Consider the following 19,195-nt stretch of genomic DNA (forward strand, 5'->3'; position numbering starts at 1 on the left):
TTCTAAATTTGTAGACGCTTAAAAAATATTTTCAATATTACTTTCTTTCTTTTTTGATAAGTCTAATATAAATAATTTTATATAAGACTCGACATTTTTAGATAATAGCCACGTTGAGAAGCTGAAAAATATATCGATAACATTTTAATCTTTCCATGTTCTCGATAATATGCTTTTTTTAAAGATTTATATTTATCTCTCTCTTTTTTTATTCTTTTTATATATAGATACTATATAATTATAGTTAATAATTTGATAAATTTTAATTAAAGTTTTAGTATGAACGTTCTTATGCTTGAAATATGATAAATATGAATAAATACATATTTACTATATTCATTTTACAAACGTCTCACGCCACCTGCTGTTTCCTACTAATATATATATATATATATATATAGTAGCTATACACACACACACACACACACATATATATATATATATATATATATATATATGTTTCATGAAAGGTTAGGTTTTTATCATTATCAGATTGAGTTCTGTATAATAAAACATTAAGTGGTAGAAGTTTTAGATTTTCATTTTTGTACGTATGATGGAGGAGGTAGATAATATAATTATTCACTCGTTACGTCAAATAGGCTGGTGAGTTAAATATAACGATCATATATTTTACTTCCTTTCTGTCACTATTCTATGGCAGAAAGTGGGCGTTGATTTTATTGACAATAATAAATAATTTAAATGTATTGTTTCTTGACGTTACAATTTTATCTACTATTACTATATGTTAAAACTAATTTTAGCAAGAATAAAAAAAAGAAAAAAAGAATGTACTATACACTAGTTAGCATTATTTTGTTTGAGATAAGTTTAATACATATGTTAAATGATTTTATCATTTTGCAAAATGTTTTGCTATGAATAGTACAGTCAACTTGTAATATATTTCATTTGTATTATATAAATGAGAATTGTTTCTAGTGGTATAAAAGAAGAAGTAACAAACTTAAGTGGCTTCGATACAGAGACTGTAGTAGAAGCAACAGTAAAATGTTTAGATGCAATAAGGCCAGGTCTTGGATTGCATACTACATTGCCTCCGAATATGGCAGCACGTTTTCGTTTAGGTGCAACACTGGCACAAGCATGCACGGTAAGAGATCGAAAAAATGGTATAATTATTTTATATATACTTAAGATTGTTTAATTGATATATATATATCCGTTTCTTCAGCGAATAAAATATTTGTCATCTATACTTATACTGGATTCATAAATTTAGGACCTTGGATACAGAGGTGACATCGGTTATCAGACATTTCTCTATAGTTCGGAAAATGATTTAAGGAGGGTTTTAATGTTTTTGATTGAAAAATTACCTAAGGAAAGCGATAAGACTTTAAGTGAACCGACCAGCGAAATTGCTTTGCTAGAAAAATCCATAGCATCTGTTATATCGCAAAGTTTTTCCATACCGTGGTTACCACATTTTTGTCATAAAAAGGGATTCAGAAACAGAGGAAGGGCAAATGTACCTTATAAATCTGTAAATATAGAAGTATCAACATCTGATACTGAAGAAGGTAAATTTAGAATTTAATTTTGATTAAACCATTAATCGCATTCCTCTTTACATATTCAACCTTTTTATTTTTTACAGAGTATCAAGATTACTATTTACATTATATGCAACCAGTGCCTAATCAAATGCTAACTCAACAATCTTTTTTACCTTCTATTCTTTCACACAATGCAAGAGCAATTCATTCACAATCGGTGAATATTAAAGAACATATCGATTGGTTGAACGCTCAACAAGAAAAGATTATACACGCATCTAATCACAATCAATCATTTAACAGAGTTTCTCTGAAAGAATCATCAGTATCCAAGGTAAAACTATAAAGAAACTTAAAAATGAAACTTCTATTAATGTTTTCTAATTAATATCTTTGTATTTTAGAATTCTCAACTGAACGAGGCAAATGTTCCAAACTCTGATGCTAAAGTAGCTGATACGATTATGACAGCTGATGTGCCACAGCAAGAATTTGTTTCTAAAAAAGAAGAGATACAAGACTTGCAAGTTGAAAAAATAAAAGAGGAATGTGAAAACTTTAAACACAATATAGATAGTTTACAAGAGGAGATTAAAAAATTAACGGTAAAAGTAACTCAAGCATCAATAACTTATCAGAATGAGGAAAAGGCGTTAAAAATTGACAAGGAACAAAGAAAAGTTAAAGCGAGAGCTTACGATTTATATCAAGATGGAGAAAAAAATATACAAAAGTTAGAAACTATTATCGAAGGGATTACAGAAAAATTACTACATTTAGCTAATCAATGGGAAAAGCATAGAATGCCGTTAATTCAAAAATATCGAGAAGAAAGAGAGAAACATTCCACAAAGGCGGTAAGTATTAAATCATCTGATTTATAACCATTTAATTATGAAAATAAATCCACTTGAAATTTTTATTTAATATTTAGAGTGTAAGTCAAAAGAAACAGGATGAAATAAAACTACTCAAAGAAAAGGAGAAAGAACTCGAAGAAGAATGCAGAAATAAAGACCAATTGTATTCGCAATTAGTGGTAGAAGTACAGAAACTTCCTAAAGAGATTAACAGATCTGCATACACCCAACGAATTTTAGAAATAATAAACAATGTCAGAAAACAAAGAGACGAGATTAATAAAGTATTGGGGGATACTCGTGAAATTCAGAAAGAAATTAATACGCTTACCGGCCGCTTAGAAAGATCGTTCACGGTAGTGGACGAATTAATATTTAGAGATGCAAGGACGAACGAAGCCTCGAGAAAAGCATACAAATTATTGGCAACATTACATTCTGATTGTAGTGAACTAGTTAGTTTGGTCGAAGAAACAGGTGCTACAATACGTGAAATAAGAGATTTGGAAGAACAGGTAACATATATATTTCCTATGTGATCAAAATCTACTCGTATCTATGTTCTACCATATCTAATGAATTTTTTTTGATCAACAGATCGACACGGAATCTGCTAAGAATGTTGGTGCAAACCTAGAAAGAATAACTGCTGACTTAAAGCAAATGAAACAAGAAACGGCTGCGTTAACTGCACAACTCCAAAACCGAAATTCATGATTAAGTTATAGATGCGATAATAATATATTATAGCACACTCATAATCACATAAAAATACTAACAAAGTAAGAGTTTACGATCTGATACCAATTATGAAGATACCTTGTATTTTATATATAAATTTTGCTTAAGAAATTAACACAAAAATATCTTTTACAGAGTATTCGAATGAATATTATTCATTAAATACAAGACTAAATGGACAAATACTTTTATAGTTATATAAAAGCCTTGTATACAATTTTAATAACTTAGTGTTATTTAATGGATGTATTAATTGTAAAGGATGCTGTAAAAATGCTGCAAAAAATGTGCCTCAGCCTGGAGCACTTGATAAATTTAAACTATACAGCTTCCAGACTCAAATATACAATGCACAAGTGCTCTAAAAATATCGTTGTTACGGAGCCTAATCTTTTTTTAGTATAATAAATTTCAATAATATAAGCTTTCATATTCCTTGAAAATGGTCATTCGAATAATTCTTTATAATAACTACTTAAAGAGAAAGTTGTTTTTAAGCGAGCATGTACAAATGATAATACATACAAAATGAAATGTTACTTATGATCATCATAATAATTTTTTTATGCAATTTCTTTGTACTATAAAATGTTACAAAAAATGATTTGTTGATTAAATATTATTAAAAAGTATATAATCTACGTTTATATAGTTCAACATTTCATTTTTATGATTTCTCTCTCTCTCTCTCTCTCTCTCTCTTTCTCTACTGCATATACTGCATTATATTATGTTACATAATATTTATTTTATTTTAATGAAAAGTCAACGATATTGCAAATGTTAAATAGTTGGCGGTGTATAAGCTTCTTCTTCTACCAATCTATTTAATTTCTGTATCACTTTAGGCTTCCTCGCTAATCTCTCATCTTCCTCCTTTATTATTTCTTGTTTTTTCTCGATTTCCAATTCTATCTTTTCCTCATTTTCAAAGAATGTTAATAATCTCTCTTTCTTTTCTAACTCCTCTTTAATCTTTTGTATGTTTTCTAATCGTAATTGTTTATCTAGTAATATCTGTTGTTGCTTCAATATTTCTTCTCTAATTCTCTCCCATTCTAGGAAGATCTACAATTAAAATATAAAATATTAACGAGAGAATTATATTTATTGATCTAATTATATGACAATTCTATGATAGCAAAGTGATACATTTATATACATTACCTCTTTTTGTTCAGATATATCTGTTTCTGCATATTGATCAACTGCAGACTTAACTTCATTTTCTATCCTTTCAATTAAATTTTCTTTATGTAAATTATAATTTTTTAATGTATCTATGACAATTTGTAAATCTTTAAATTCTTCTGTTATTTGATCTTCAGGAATATTTGCATTGTCTTTCTTAATCAAATCAAATACTTCTTCGTGAACAATATCTTCCTTGATTTCGATTAACCACTTGTTTATAAGTTCTTTCGCTTTGGCATATTTTTGATATAGAATCATTCCTCTTAATTGACAAGTTCTTCCTAAAGAATTATCCATTTGTTTACCTTGAAATACTAAAGTTTTACCAACGATTTTCAATGGATCAACGAGATCAAAATGATCATCGAAATATGGATTCCTTAAATATGGTACGCGTACTTTAATTTCTTCCGTAGTATCATCTTCCTTAACTTCAGGTATTTTCCAATCGCTAGGATTTTCTAAATACTTATGACAAGAATATATAGACAATACATTGCATAACGGATGAGCAGAATCTTCTTGAAGCATCAACAATCCCGCTACCTTAGCTGCTGATGCAAAATTCTTATCTTTTATGAATTTGTTCATGAGCATATTGTAACAATAATGATCAGGAAAAATACCATAATTTAATCGATCATTTAATATTTCAAATAGATCATCGATATTATTATGTTTGAGAAAGAAACGTATAACAGCATGATGCGTAGAGTCTAAAATATTACAAGCCTCAGCGGACATTCTTAATTTGTAAAGCAAATCCATAAGTTCGTTCCCTTCAGATTTTTCATTAGCAATATTAGCAAATATGTCAATGTCAAGTGCACTAACTTTACCAACATTATTATATTTAGATTCCAATTCCAAATAAAAATCTGCCGGTTTTAATTGTTGCAATATAGGTGATTCGAGTCTACGATTCCATGCTTCTTGACACTGATATGCTTCTGTAAGAAATAATCTTCTCGGTGTTCTTGAATTTCTAATTCTCAGGAAAGCATTCTTTCCAAATTTCATTGATTTCAACATTTTATTCATTGTTATTACTTTCTCATAATTATCAATTACAAATATATATTATTTGGAAGGTTAGAACCTGACACTCTTACACACGTTTTTGCATGATGTATAACCTAACGTATATGTACATATATGTATGTTTTTCTATCTGAACATAGCTAGCTCCCTCTGTTTTTTATAAAATCAATTAAACCTCACATGGATGATGTTATAATTCATAAAAGTACTTAGAAATTGTGTGACGTGATAAATTATTTAAAGAATTAATATTATTAAAATGTCAAAAGAACTTGCTGATAATATATTAAAATATCTATCTGAAAATAATGAAGTTAATTCCTTAGATTTAGCAGACATTTTTAATGAAGATCATCAAAAGATAGTTGGAGCAATTAAGAGCTTGGAATCTCTTGGAGATGTAAAATTTATCTATTCTTTAAATATGTTTATTTTACATTAAATAAAAAACGTTTTTAATTTGTCTTTTTTTACCATTATATGTTAAAAATAAAATTAAGCAAGCTATTACACATTTTCTTTTTTCTTGACAGGTAATTGAGACAACGATAATCAGCAAGCAAAAGTGGGAAATAACAACGGAGGGTCAACATGTATTAAAAAATGGTAGTCATGAAGCTGCAGTCTATAATGCAGTACCTGATGATGGAATATCTAAATCCGATATCGATTCATCTGTTCCTTTTGCAAAAATTGGTTTTTCCAAAGCACTTGCTGCCGGTTGGATTAAACTTGATAAATCTAATAATGCGACGATTGTTAGGAAGGCCTTACCATCTATTACCGATAATGTACAAGTGCATTTAAAAAATCTTGATAGTATACCGGAAAATATTAAGAAAGAATACAAAAAGAGAAAATTCCTACAAGAAATGTAAGTCTTTCAATAATATTTGAAAACTATTACATCCTGCTGTTTCTATAAAATCTTTCTTTTTTTATAAAAGTATTGTAAAAAGCATACTACTTAAGAAAGGACCAAAATTTTCTATACAAACTGAAAAGTTAGAAACAGATTTGACTGCCGAATTAATAGCCAACGGTGCTTGGAAAGATAAGAAATTTAAACCATATAATTTTGAAGCCCGTGGATCGTCCCTAGAAGTCGGACATTTGCATCCTTTGCTTAAAGTCAAGAGTGAATTTAAAAAGATATTTTTGGAAATGGGGTAATTATAATAATAAATATTTCTTTATGAAGTGCATGTTACAAGGATAACAAGAACTAGAAAATAATAATAACTTGACATTACATTTTTGTAGATTTACAGAGATGCCTACGAATAATTACGTGGAGAGCTCATTTTGGAACTTTGATGCTTTGTTTCAACCACAGCAGCATCCTGCACGAGATGCTCATGATACGTTCTTTATTTCAAGTACTTATCTATTTAGACAATTTTCATTTTTATGTTACATTAAAACATATAATAATTTGCTTTAAAAGAATAATTATTTCTAAACTTAGAACCAAGTCACAGCGATTGTTTTCCTCCCGAGTATTTGGAAAAAGTTAAAAAGGTTCATAGCGAAGGTGGTTATGGATCTGAAGGTTACTGTTATGATTGGAAATTAAAGGAAGCTCAAAAGAATTTACTTCGTACCCATACAACTGCCGTCAGTGCACGGATGCTGTATAATCTTATGCAAGAGGTGTGTTTCTGATGTTAATAGTTGTAATCGTAACTTTGTTACAAAGATATAATAGCGATATACTTTTTTCTTTCTTTTTATTTTAGGGAGAGTTTAAACCTGTAAAATACTTTAGTATTGATCGTGTTTTCCGAAATGAAACTTTGGATGCAACTCATCTTGCTGAGTTCCATCAAATTGAAGGTGTAATAGCCAATTATAATCTTACTCTTGGTCATTTGATTGGTATGTTGTATGAATTTTTTAAGAAACTTGGCATCACTGAACTTAAATTTAAGCCAGCATACAATCCATATACGGAACCAAGTATGGAAATATTCTGTTATCATAACGGTTTAAAAAAATGGATTGAAATTGGTAATAGTGGAATGTTTAGACCAGAAATGTTATTGCCTATGGGTTTACCAGAAGGTGTTAATGTTATTGCATGGGGTCTGTCATTAGAAAGGTATGTACAACATATAATATAATATTTAACGAGCACAATACTATAAATATATATAAAATACAAATCAAGAAATGACTTATTTAACTGGTATCAATAATTTATTAGGCCCACGATGATTAAATATGGTTTAAATAATATAAGAGACCTTGTTGGACAAAAAATTGATTTGGAAATGGTGTACAATAACCCATTGTGTCGATTATATAAGTAAATATCATTTTTAAATATTTTTCTCATGGTTAATTTAATGAATTGATTATATATAGATATATCTTAATATATATATTGTAATACTTTTTAATTTCGTTTCATAAATTTACACTAAATTGATAAAAAAAAAAGAAAAAGAAATATTTATTATATAGAACAAAATTTAAAGTTACTTCCTATACAGTTGAAACAAATTATGTTGACAGAGATAGCGCTCAAATGAAATCATCAAAGATAAAGTCGCAAAAACTATTGGATGTGGAAAATCCAAAGATAAAGACCGATCAAAGTCAATGCAATGTATCGCAAATAATACAAAATGCTGCAAGGATCGAAAAACAGAAACTTATTATTTTTTGTGATCCGCTTTATCCTATATACTCAATAGAAAAGATTTTAGATCTCGCTAAACCTTACTTGAAAGTAAACATATCGACTTACATGCATTCCTCTGTAATGGAATTACCTGTATGCTTGCAAAATTTCTGTTTAAATTATCAAAATGCGGATAAGGACAGTCTTATAGATATAATATTAATTTGGAAAAACATCGGCATTGATCCAATTATGCAATCGTCTGATATGTTTGAGTTAAGGGGTGAAGTTAATATAGCGCGTTATTTCAATCGTTTAATTGAATCTCTAAAACCTAATTTATTAATATATGAGAGTAATGGTCCTCTGTACGCTAATCAAGTAGACCTTCATTTAGAGAAAATCCATAGTATTTTGCACGAAGTATCAAAAGAACAATTAAATAAAATTTTCAAACATTCACCATATACGTTGGGTGAAAATCTTTCCATTGTAGATATTGTTTTAGATTCCATAAAAAAACATAAATTAAAAAGAAAATAATGTTGTATATTAAATGAAATAAATATCAATTTTATAATAAACTATCTTATTTAAAATATTTACTTGTATATTATCTATTCTAATCATTCTCTAATACCTTTTCCTTTATCAATCTAAATATATATATCAAGTTAATTATGTACCTATGTAATATTTTACCTGTCACATGCATCAAAATGTAGGTTAAGTTGTATAAATTATTTCAATGTTCAATTATATGTTAAATAATTAATAAATTACAATACCTAATTTTTTCTAATACACATCTATATAAATAATTTGAATTTTTCTTGATTAAAATCAATTAAAATAAAACTAAATATTTTGTTAAAGATCTTCATAAATCAATAGGACGAATTATTCTTCTAGACGAAGATGGGAGATCGAGATAGTCGATATTAGTTATTAACAAATGCTATAATCGATTAGTAACATTCGAGATAAAGGGGGGAAAATAACCTCCATATTTCAAATATATAGTTCATTACTGTAAATACAAAACACACACATATATAAATATAAATATATATATACGTTTTTTTTTTAAATAATCAAGATTATCAATTAATGATAATTAGGTTATATTGTCATAAATTATATATATATATATATATATTACTATAGGATATTTTAATTTAATATTTTACTACCACTATATATATTATATTATATATCATAAAATATTTCGGACCTATAAAGAGAGAATTTGATGAAAATAACATTGATATACAAATTCTCAGAAAAGCCTCGCTTGTATACTACAAATACGGTTGTTACAATAAGTACAGTTATATCATGACACGAGGGTAGTATATAGGAAGTTTTTAGAATTATAATAAAAATAGTCTCAACATACTATCAGAGTCGCGTGGAATATGGCGTCTAATTATATAAAAGATGAACAAGGTAATTCTATTTTTTTACAAATTATTATTATATTTTCTAATTATATTTTGTAAAGCTTCTCTTATTCGTAACCTTCCAAATTTTTTGCTATTCTTTTTTATATAATTTTTCTTTTTTTTTTCACAAAACTTGTTGCTTTTAACCTCAAACATTTTGATTATTCTTTAATAAGTTTTTTATAATGTTTTTTATCCAAATGTATGAATTTTTTCTTAATTTTTATTTCAATTAATTTGAATACTTCCAATTACAATTAAAAGAAAAGTTTAAAATAATAACTTTAACTTCTCATTCATTTAATCACATTTATAATTATTCTAAACATTATATCTTTTATTTGTCTTATAGGTGGAACATTTATACCTGCTAGTCAACGTCCAGATGGTACGTGGCGCAAACCACGGCGTGTAAAAGATGGATACATACCGCAAGAAGAAGTACCCTTGTATGTTAAATATTTAAACGGATTTAATCGTTTGAGTACTAAAATGTTTAAAATGTCTTGTCAAAAGGTGCCATGTTATTGAAATGCAATTTATAATTAATATGTGATCATGTATTGCTTGGCATTTGTCGACATAATTTTTCTAAAGACTACTGGAACTCAATCGGTTAAAAAACAATCCATATTACTTACTCTAATGTCCTGATACTAATAATTTTTATTTTGTTACAGGTACGAAAGTAAGGGCAAGCAATTTACAAAGAACAAACCGATTTATCCTGTTGGAGCAAGTCCAGAGTTCATAGCTCAACACAAAGCTAAACAAGAAGCTTTAGCAGCGAAAGCAGCTAAGAGTGTAGCAAGTGTACAACCAAAGCCAGAAAATAAAAAGAAAAAGAGGAAAAGTAAAAATAAAAATACTGAAATAATAATAGAAGAATTGTCAAAAACTACTATCTCACAAGCTAAAGTTGAAGATAAAGTGTCGGCGTTGAGTAACGAGGTAAATAAGACAGATCAAATAATTGTCGACACGGAAAAAAGAATAAAAGGTCTTCGTAAGAAGATAAGGGAAATTGAATCATTAGAAGAAAAAATAAGAAGTGGTTTATTAAAAAATCCGGAAAAAGAGATTTTAGAAAAAATGCGAAGAAAGAATGAGATTATGAATGAAATTAAAACTTTAGAAGGAAAGTCATAAGATGCAATTATTTGAGATATTGGTACGAATCAAATGTGATGTTCATTATTTTCTAATTAAAAGGGAGAAATTATATTAAATATAATTAATTATTAGTATTTTTTTTTAATATTTGTAGCTTGCATTAATCACATTTCTCTTTTATAATAATTACAAGATTAGTCTTACGTTACATATTAAATATTTTATTGCGATTTGCAATAAATAATCCTAACATAATTTTCAAGAAAAAAAAGAAAAAAAAAGAAAAGAAACAATTACATTCAAATTAAAACAGATATATTTCTGCATGGAAGAAATCATCACCTTGTAATATATATATCGTATGTATTATATACGAATACATCACATATTTTCCAAATTGATTAAAAATCATTAAAATTCATTGGAGAATAAAACCACCCTGTAATGCTAGTAAAATAATACAATCGGAGTTATGTAATTAGATGTAAGATTCATGTTGTTAAACATCAGACTTAACAATTTTTAATTAAACAAATATCTTAGATTTAAGAAATGTATTTCTTTAATATGACAAAATATCGTTAAGACTGGTGTACCTTTTACATTACACAACTTTTATAATGTCCTGTGACAAAAGTTATATCATAAATCAATGATATTAGATATATTCTGAAAATTCCTTTTTTTTGTACCACCAATGCACCTTTTTTTCTATATAAATATATATATTATACTTTAGATGTCTGGTTAAAATATAAAAGTTATAATATAAAAAAATAGTTAGTTAAATCAAAACGATTGTTTCGATTATCGTAAGCACTTAAAACAAGCTGAAATTAAAATGGACACCGTACTTTATATATTACAATATGACGTATGGTGTAAATATATTAGATATAAATATATATTAACAAATTCTTTTTTCCTTCTTTTTTTTTTTATATAAATATAATTTTATGGAATTTTATTCCATTGTTTACTCAAATCGATTTCCGGAATCTGTAAGGTAAAGAAACGTTTTTAAATGTAATTTAAATATGTATAGGAGATAAGTAAAACAAAAGGAACATATCATTGTCATTATATATTACCTTCATTATTATATTATCCACGCATGCTGTACGAATGCGTGCTGCTGTGGCAGGCGAATCTAATCTGAAATGACCTGTAATATTCACATCTTTACGCGCAGATTTAATAGCTTCTTTAATAGCAAAGAAAACAGATGATGCCAAAAACAAAGGTGGTTCTCCAATAGCCTGTAAAAATATGTTTTAAGTATTACATATCGAAATGAAATGAAAAAAAAGAAAAAATTAGTTAATATCGATCTATAAATTTTGTCGAATTAGCTCGCGTATGCATACTTTTGAAGAATAAACGGTTCGAGGATTGGGAGCTCCTTTCAATAATGAAACATTAAATTCTTGTGGTATATCGGCAAACCCTGGCAGTTTGTATGCACCAGGTCCCCTGCTATAAAGAAATCCACTTGGAGAATACATCAATTCTTCTAACACAAATAATCCGTAACCTTGCGTGAAGGCACCTTCAATTTGACCTATGTCAATAGCGGGATTTAAACTGTCTCCCACATCCATCACTATATCTGTTCTAAGTATCTATTTTGATAGATATATGATCAATTAGTTTTGATATATACACTTTTAAATATGCACTATATAATATATTTGAAAATTATAATCTGAAAAACGATATAATGTTTAAGATTAAAACAATACGTACTTGATGATCACCTGTAAGACAATCGATCACTACTTCTGTACAAGCAACGCCATAAGTAAAGTAATTATAGGGATTTCCTGAATTAGTTTCAAAAGAATATCCAATATTCGGAGTTTGGTAGAATCCAGTTGCTGAAAGGCTAATTCTACTTAAATAAGCCTTCTTTACCCAATCTTCCCAAGTGCCATTTGGATTACTATCGATAATAGGTTTTAATCGTTTCATAATCTCGTTGCATGCATTCTGAACAATAAAATATAACGTGTAATTAATTATAAAGTACATTAAAAGAAAAAAAAAAATATATATATATATATATATATTAATATGTATTATTATTTATCTACGTAAATACCATAACAGCATTGCCATTTAAATCAGATCCACAACTGGCAGCAGTAGCCGAAGTATTTGGTACTTTATCTGTGGCAGTTTCAACAATATGGATCTTATCTGGATTTACTTTTAACACTCTGCTGGCGACCTAATATTTAATGTATTTCAGATAATAAGATTATATTGTTGATGAACTTGCGTCTATTATAAATGAATTGAATAATCCGAAATTTTTATCATAGTACATACTTGGGTCATTTTCGTATGCAAACCTTGTCCCATTTCAATTCCACCATGGCTAACTAAAACGGAACCATCGGTATATATGTGAACGAGTGCTCCACCTTGATTTAAGAATAAAGTAGTAAACGAAATTCCGAATTTCACTGGTACAACAGCTATTCCTTTCTTCTTATATCTGTGATGTCTGAAATATAAATGAAATACAACAAAATTAAAATAACGACAAATATAATAAAATATAAGTTTACAAACATACTTATTAAATTCTTGAACTGCAGCTACTCGTTCGTAATAATTAGAAGAACTTAAACATTGTTCCCAGCAACGACTTATGGTACAATGAAGAAGAGGTTGATTGTAATGAGTTACATCTCCCTCTTTATACATATTTAATTCTGCTATCTATAAAAAACAAACAAACAAATTATTTTCTATAAAATTTATGTATGTGATATGTACAATACGAATGAATCAGTTTAAACAAAACCAAAGATTAAATAAATGTAAAAATACGTACTATAAAGTTTCTATGTTAAATATTAAAAATAATACCTTTAGAACGTCTACATTCAAAAATTCAGCAATATGTCTAATCATATTTTCTGCAGCGAACATAGCTTGTGGACCGCCAAAACCACGGAAAGCGGTATTGGAAGGTAAATTTGTTTTACACAAATAACCAGTCGCATGTACCACTGGTATTCTATAGGAATTATCAAAATGGAATATTGTACGTTCTAATATCTAAAAAATAAAAAAAAAACAAATTTCATTAATCATATCTAAAATATTTGCATTACTTTATTTATTTCATAATTAATTATTTACCGATGGAGAGAGGTCAGCAGAATATCCTGCATTACTGTATATACGTATTTCGACGACATCTATCAAACCATTTTTTTTAAATCCAATTTTATATTTGAAGTGATATGGGTGTCGTGTTCCCATCATTATCATATCTTCATCTCTATCCAACACGCAACGCACAGGTTTACGCAATCTGTAAAAAATTTAATATATATATTATTTTATTCGACGTTGAATCTAACACACACAAATTTGGTTTTTAACAATTGAAATCCTTTAATTATATTCATACTTATATGCAGCGAGTGCAGCTGGTATAACAAGCATATAAGGACGAGATTCTTTTCCTCCAAAACCACCTCCCAATCGCTTGACACGGACACTAATTCTATTGCTATGTATGTTTAAGGCATGAGCAGTAAGCTTTTGTATTTCAGAAGGATGTTGAGTTGCACTAAATATTTCAAGTTCATCTTCTTCATTTGGTACAACAATAACGGCATTTGTTTCCAAATAAAAGTGTTCCTGTCCACCCGTATGTATTTCACCCTCTATTATATGATCCGTTTCTGCGAACGCTTTATTTGCGTCTCCTCTGATAATACGTTTTGTAAAGGCAGTGAAGAACGAATTATGTTTAATAGCCTCCTACAAAAATATTAATTATAACGTTATAAACTTTGAGGAAAAATTAGAAAATTTAGTTGATACATGTACATACATTCAATTATAATATATAAAAATAAAATATAGTTGTAGAATTTATTATTAATTACCTCTATAGATACAATTAAGGGTTCTATATCTTCGTATTCCACGACAACACTTCTTGCAGCTTTTTGTGCAGTATCTTTATCAACTGCAACAACTGCACCTATAACTTGTCCTTGACTTGTGACCTAGAAAATAATTAAGCATGTTCTACATTATGTATTCACATTACATTGTACTTACTTTTAACATTTATTTTGATCTAAAATTACCTTATCAGATTTAAATATTTCGTCATCATATATAATAGGACCAACCCATCGTCTATCATCAGGAATATCTTTAGCAGAGTAAAATGCTTCAACTCCTTCCATTTCAAGAGCTTTCGACGGATCAATTTTCAAAATTTTTGCATGTGATCTTGTCGACAATACAAGACTCATATATAATTCTCCATTTATTGAAGGCATATCATCGCAATAAATTGCTTCACCTGTTGCTTGTTTATAAGCACTGGTATGGACGATTGTACGTCCAATTAAATCAGTGTGAGGTTGATTTTCAGGTACCTAAATACATATTAATGATTACAATATTTCAAGAAATTGGATTAATAAATATATTATAACATACAATATTTTACGTACAATTTGAAAATATTGAGAACTTTTTGGTGTTTTATAATGGAAGCACTCTGTTGCACTTAATATTTCTTTTGGTAGTGGTTCTACATTTGGCAAATTCATTGATAAACATTTACTTATATGTAAGTATCCTTTGAGAAATAGACTGAAAAATATGATATAAATGTATTTATAGAATAAATATAATTATTTTTAATATCGATATGTGTAATATATTTGACAAAGTATACCTTAACGATAAAGCATGACGATACATAATCATACCGCCTGGAGAATTGTCCGTTAAATTGCATTCTTCAATTAATGAATCATATACGGTTTCCAATAAATTCTCATCCCATTTTCTGAAATTATAAAAATCTCATTAAATATCCCATTAACTTCCCATTAGAACTGACAAATTTTAAACCCTTAATTTACGACAAACCTATTAATCATTTTTTGACGTGTTTGAGTAGCCAAAGTAGTGGTTGGAGCTTTTCCACCAAAGGATAAATATGCATCCTCTATTATTCGTGTTTGATCCTTGAAGAATACATTAAAAGCCATATTCACTATTGCTATGTCATCGTCTCGTCTTCTTGATTGTTTGTAAGCAATAAAATATTGATTCTGAAAAAAATAATGTGTATACAATTTTAGAGATTTTTTATGTTATAAGTTTTATAATAATTTGAATTTGTTTTTATATACCTTATGAGTAAAAGGAATTTTGACTGAAACAAGAATTTCTTCGGGTTCTACAATATTACGCCGATAACTGGTAAAAAAGTTCTCATCGAGCAATACTGTCCTGGTTCCTTTTTTTAAACTTTGCAATACTACCTTCGCACGAGCAGCTACCAATAATGGAACTAAATCCGATACAGGACTACTGGTTATTATATTTCCAGCAATGGCCTGTATAATTTAATTTTATTTTAATTGTACACATTTTTCATAAGGATTTAATAAAAAAAGAACAATGAAACCAGCTATAAAAACTCACGGCTACGTTTCTAATTTGTTTACCGCCAAAAAAGTGTAACATTTTTATTATCTCTGTAAAAATTCTTGTTTGAAATTCTGAAAGAATAAATACAATGAAAATATTATATATCTACAGATATACGATTTTCTTTTTAATATTGAAAAATAAAAATTTACCTGGTTTTATTTCGATATAATGATTAAGAATTTCTTGCAATTCATTCAAAGTCGTGCTCGCACCAACTATTAATTCATCCTTGGATTCTACAATTTCGTGCAGTTCTTTTACTTGTACTGGCTGTATAATTACTGGATATATTAAATGCCTGAATTTCATTTCTATACCTGCAATGCAATTTAACTTTACAATAGAGTGACTATATCAAACATGAAAATAAAATACATCGAAGAGAAAATACAAACCAACTTCTGTATTTCCAACTACAATTTTGGCGGATGGAAACTCGTTTTTAAGGCAAAGTAGTTGCGTTAAATTTACAGGTCTGAACCAAGTTACATTTTTGCCTTTTATTACTAAATATTGCTCATTAAGATGAGGAGATGTCTGTAAATAGAAATATCACACACATATATGTTATTAATAAAATGAATTTCTATAAAATTAATTCGCAAATTAAATAAATTAAATTTCCAAATAATTTTACTTGTAACTTTGGTGGAAATATTAAATCCTGAGAAGGATCATACGGACTGAATCCTTTAGAATTAAAAACCTCAGTAGGTTCGGATGAAAATGCTTTCTTGCAGCAAGCGTCTCCCATGGCGCAAACACTTTCGCATCCTTTCCCCTTGGGCATATTATTAGCAAGCTGCATTTGTTCCCATTCTTCAGTAAAGGTTTTGTATCCTTCTATAATTGGTCGATATCCTGTACATCTACATAAATTACCTAAGAATAAAATATTTTATTATTAAATTTGTATTTTATTAGACATGTATGATAAAACATAAACTAATTTATAAAGTTGGTTTACCTTGAAATGCAATTTCCAAATCTTTCATTGTAGGTTTTGGTGTATTTCTCAAAAGTGTATACATAGACATAACAATGCCAGGTGTACAAAAACCGCATTGGGAGCCATGTGATTTAGCTATACGTTCCTGAACAGCATGTAATTTTGTTTTGATACTACCAATTCCTTCTACTGTGGTCACTGCTGAACCATGTACAGCACATATTGGAAATAAACATGCATTTACTGCCAAATGACTATTATATTTAATAATTAAGAAAGTAATATTTAGTTTCTAATATAATTAATTAATATTGTCTCTAAATTATATTTTAAATGTATAGGAAAAAGGATACACAATTGATTTAGTCCTATAATTATATTTTGAAATCATGACCGTGCATGTTCCACATCCACCTTCGGCACATCCTAATTTGGTTCCAGTTAAATGTACTATATTCATACATAGTTAAGGTTCTATAGTTAATGTTATCAAATATAATACTTTTTATATACTAATATTAATAAGGATACATTTATTACGAAGGTACCATAGTAAAGTCCACTCAGGTTCCACCTTATCGTCTAATACCTAAAATAATCAAACTCAATTAATCTAATATCATACCTATTCTTTATTCTTTTGATTTGTATCGATATAATTTTACCTCTTTTCCATTAACATAAAAAACAAGAGTATTCGCTGTGAACTGTGTTAATTCATCATTAATTGTTTTCCCATTGTGTATCTTTATTTTATAATTTGTGTCATATATAGTGTTCACTGTCCCATTTAAATTGCGCTTCATTGTTCTATAAAAATTATCTTTTCCTATAAACACAATTACACATCGATATATATATATTATTTATTTATAATTTATATTTATTTATATTAATATTTCTTTTTTCATCCCCTTAATAGTCTTGGATTATTTATAAATTTTCAAAGCGGTGCATCATGTTTACTATAAAGATAATACTTAGAAAGATTCAATACAGTTGTATAATTATTTTCAATATATTTTTATTTTCATTGATTTCTTTACAATCAGTTTTGCATTATTGACAATAATACAACTACACATATCATTGGCAAACATAGTAAATAATAATGTTATTGCATCCATAAAAGATGAATATGCATGGAAAATTACTCTAGATATAAATGATGTTGCAATAAAATTTACTTATACGTCATACAGCGATAATTAAAATATGTGCAATTGAGATAAAGTCATGTATTTTTTATTGAACTTGTTTGTTCCGATATAGTAATTGCTCAATGAACATTCTTATGAAATAGACAAAAATAAGATAAGTTGATGATAAACACGTAAAACTATAATATAACTAATGTTAAATTCATTTTACAATGTTTATTTCATTTCGATATAACATATATTTTACTTAATATAATTATATTCTTTAATTGTTATAATAATTGTTTTATTAATATGCACTAATTTATTTCATAATTATATATATATGAAATGTGTGTAATAAGAATTTTAACTACCACACATATGTTTACACATATATTTATAATGTTTTTAAATACTATATTTTTCTAATATATATATGTCTAACACAACAATCACTTGGACACATTTTAGTAACAAAATTACATAGCAACAATAATTTAAACATCTTTGAAACAAATTAAATAATCAAATTAATGACTACACAAAACGTAGAAGAATTAACAAAGAAAAATTCATCAACTTATCTTATCGATTAATTCTTAGTGAAATCTGCGCAGTAGGCCTATATAGGATATGCGCAGAAATGCAAGATTGCATAAGAAATTCGTATTTAAAAAATGTCCTACTTGGATTACAAATATGATTTACTTTTAATGAATACGAGTAAACTATTAAAAAAGAAAAAAGATTGCAAATAAAATAATTATTACAAAATATTCAATTATTTTATTTTATATAATATCATGTATATAGAGTAATAAGATTAAACGTATCTCGAGATAAAATGTATACGAAAAGTAATTAATTCTTACCTTTAATTGTTTAATATTTCGCAACGATCATACACAATATATACGTACATATAAAATATATATGCGTATATATATTGTATATAAAAACAAATAATTCACTTAATTAAATATTAAGAACACTATATAATGATTGCTTCTGTATATATATCCACCGAGTTGTAATACACAATGTACTAAGTTTACTAAGAAACTGATACTAAAA

At 27.7% G+C, this 19,195-nt stretch overlaps 5 protein-coding genes across 8 annotated transcripts; 3 read left to right on the plus strand and 2 right to left on the minus strand.

The window, feature by feature from the left end:
• The first annotated feature begins 508 nt into the window (after window positions 1-508).
• LOC122514554 (coiled-coil domain-containing protein 22 homolog) lies at window positions 509-3,567 on the plus strand. 2 transcript variants are annotated; one of them, XM_043631461.1, is made up of 8 exons: window positions 509-606; window positions 946-1,117; window positions 1,247-1,547; window positions 1,625-1,857; window positions 1,928-2,380; window positions 2,458-2,898; window positions 2,981-3,165; window positions 3,260-3,567. In XM_043631461.1, the coding sequence occupies exons 1-7, from the start codon at window positions 554-556 to the stop codon at window positions 3,098-3,100; spliced, it is 1,773 nt and encodes a 590-aa protein (XP_043487396.1). In that variant the 5' UTR covers window positions 509-553; the 3' UTR covers window positions 3,101-3,165; window positions 3,260-3,567. The 2 variants fall into 2 exon arrangements, with proteins under 2 accessions (XP_043487396.1, XP_043487397.1); XM_043631462.1 differs by lacking the exon at window positions 509-606 and having other exon boundaries at window positions 1,027-1,117; window positions 1,199-1,547.
• A 262-nt stretch (window positions 3,568-3,829) lies between these two features.
• On the minus strand, window positions 3,830-5,464 carry LOC122514560. Its single transcript, XM_043631468.1, has 2 exons — window positions 4,292-5,464; window positions 3,830-4,192 (listed from the first exon to the last, which is right to left on the minus strand). The coding sequence occupies exons 1-2, from the start codon at window positions 5,357-5,359 to the stop codon at window positions 3,908-3,910; spliced, it is 1,353 nt and encodes a 450-aa protein (XP_043487403.1). The 5' UTR covers window positions 5,360-5,464; the 3' UTR covers window positions 3,830-3,907.
• Window positions 5,465-5,529: 65 nt separating this feature from the next.
• LOC122514553 (phenylalanine--tRNA ligase alpha subunit) lies at window positions 5,530-8,756 on the plus strand. The gene is made up of 8 exons (XM_043631460.1): window positions 5,530-5,759; window positions 5,893-6,233; window positions 6,307-6,528; window positions 6,623-6,738; window positions 6,828-7,012; window positions 7,099-7,460; window positions 7,566-7,667; window positions 7,877-8,756. The coding sequence occupies exons 1-8, from the start codon at window positions 5,619-5,621 to the stop codon at window positions 8,526-8,528; spliced, it is 2,121 nt and encodes a 706-aa protein (XP_043487395.1). The 5' UTR covers window positions 5,530-5,618; the 3' UTR covers window positions 8,529-8,756.
• Window positions 8,757-9,192: 436 nt separating this feature from the next.
• LOC122514571 (partner of Y14 and mago) lies at window positions 9,193-10,659 on the plus strand. Its single transcript, XM_043631487.1, has 3 exons — window positions 9,193-9,434; window positions 9,783-9,879; window positions 10,111-10,659. Exons 1-3 carry the CDS (start codon window positions 9,404-9,406, stop codon window positions 10,577-10,579), a joined length of 597 nt encoding a protein of 198 aa, XP_043487422.1. The 5' UTR covers window positions 9,193-9,403; the 3' UTR covers window positions 10,580-10,659.
• Window positions 10,660-11,082: 423 nt separating this feature from the next.
• LOC122514548 (xanthine dehydrogenase) lies at window positions 11,083-19,038 on the minus strand. Of its 3 annotated transcripts, XM_043631447.1 has the most exons (25): window positions 18,496-18,519; window positions 17,645-17,808; window positions 17,511-17,568; window positions 17,333-17,429; window positions 16,998-17,233; window positions 16,668-16,912; window positions 16,426-16,567; window positions 16,180-16,347; window positions 16,022-16,098; window positions 15,727-15,933; window positions 15,461-15,645; window positions 15,264-15,377; window positions 15,037-15,178; window positions 14,662-14,958; window positions 14,455-14,577; window positions 13,971-14,326; window positions 13,697-13,871; window positions 13,421-13,612; window positions 13,125-13,270; window positions 12,875-13,052; window positions 12,645-12,773; window positions 12,290-12,532; window positions 11,911-12,165; window positions 11,635-11,802; window positions 11,083-11,542 (listed from the first exon to the last, which is right to left on the minus strand). In XM_043631447.1, exons 1-25 carry the CDS (start codon window positions 18,512-18,514, stop codon window positions 11,498-11,500), a joined length of 4,161 nt encoding a protein of 1,386 aa, XP_043487382.1. In that variant the 5' UTR covers window positions 18,515-18,519; the 3' UTR covers window positions 11,083-11,497. The 3 variants fall into 3 exon arrangements, with proteins under 3 accessions (XP_043487382.1, XP_043487383.1, XP_043487381.1); XM_043631448.1 differs by lacking the exon at window positions 18,496-18,519 and adding an exon at window positions 18,994-19,038 and having other exon boundaries at window positions 11,083-11,802; XM_043631446.1 differs by having other exon boundaries at window positions 11,083-11,802; window positions 18,496-18,520.
• Between the last annotated feature and the right edge of the window lie 157 nt (window positions 19,039-19,195).

The sequence above is a fragment of the Polistes fuscatus genome, unplaced genomic scaffold (assembly GCF_010416935.1).
Source record: "Polistes fuscatus isolate 324 unplaced genomic scaffold, CU_Pfus_HIC Scaffold15, whole genome shotgun sequence".
Lineage (NCBI taxonomy): Eukaryota > Metazoa > Arthropoda > Insecta > Hymenoptera > Vespidae > Polistes > Polistes fuscatus.

Bases quoted from the DNA above. Each gene is read 5' to 3' on its own strand.
- LOC122514554 (XM_043631461.1), top strand. From the start codon at position 554: ATGATGGAGGAGGTAGATAATATAATTATTCACTCGTTACGTCAAATA. The intron at 1,548-1,624 runs GTAAATTTAGAA...TATTTTTTACAG, and splicing joins AACATCTGATACTGAAGAAG to AGTATCAAGATTACTATTTA. The intron at 2,381-2,457 runs GTAAGTATTAAA...TTTAATATTTAG, and splicing joins AGAAACATTCCACAAAGGCG to AGTGTAAGTCAAAAGAAACA.
- LOC122514560 (XM_043631468.1), bottom strand. From the start codon at position 5,359: ATGAATAAAATGTTGAAATCAATGAAATTTGGAAAGAATGCTTTCCTG. The intron at 4,193-4,291 runs GTAATGTATATA...TTTTAATTGTAG, and splicing joins ATATATCTGAACAAAAAGAG to ATCTTCCTAGAATGGGAGAG.
- LOC122514553 (XM_043631460.1), top strand. From the start codon at position 5,619: ATGTCAAAAGAACTTGCTGATAATATATTAAAATATCTATCTGAAAAT. The intron at 5,760-5,892 runs GTAAAATTTATC...TTTTCTTGACAG, and splicing joins GCTTGGAATCTCTTGGAGAT to GTAATTGAGACAACGATAAT. The intron at 7,461-7,565 runs GTATGTACAACA...ATAATTTATTAG, and splicing joins TGGGGTCTGTCATTAGAAAG to GCCCACGATGATTAAATATG.
- LOC122514571 (XM_043631487.1), top strand. From the start codon at position 9,404: ATGGCGTCTAATTATATAAAAGATGAACAAG. The intron at 9,435-9,782 runs GTAATTCTATTT...TTTGTCTTATAG, and splicing joins TTATATAAAAGATGAACAAG to GTGGAACATTTATACCTGCT. The intron at 9,880-10,110 runs GTATGTTAAATA...ATTTTGTTACAG, and splicing joins CCGCAAGAAGAAGTACCCTT to GTACGAAAGTAAGGGCAAGC.
- LOC122514548 (XM_043631446.1), bottom strand. The intron at 17,430-17,510 runs GTATCCTTATTA...GTATGAATATAG, and splicing joins ATGGTACCTTCGTAATAAAT to TACATTTAACTGGAACCAAA. The intron at 15,646-15,726 runs GTATATAAAAAC...TATTTTTTTCAG, and splicing joins AAATTCCTTTTACTCATAAG to AATCAATATTTTATTGCTTA.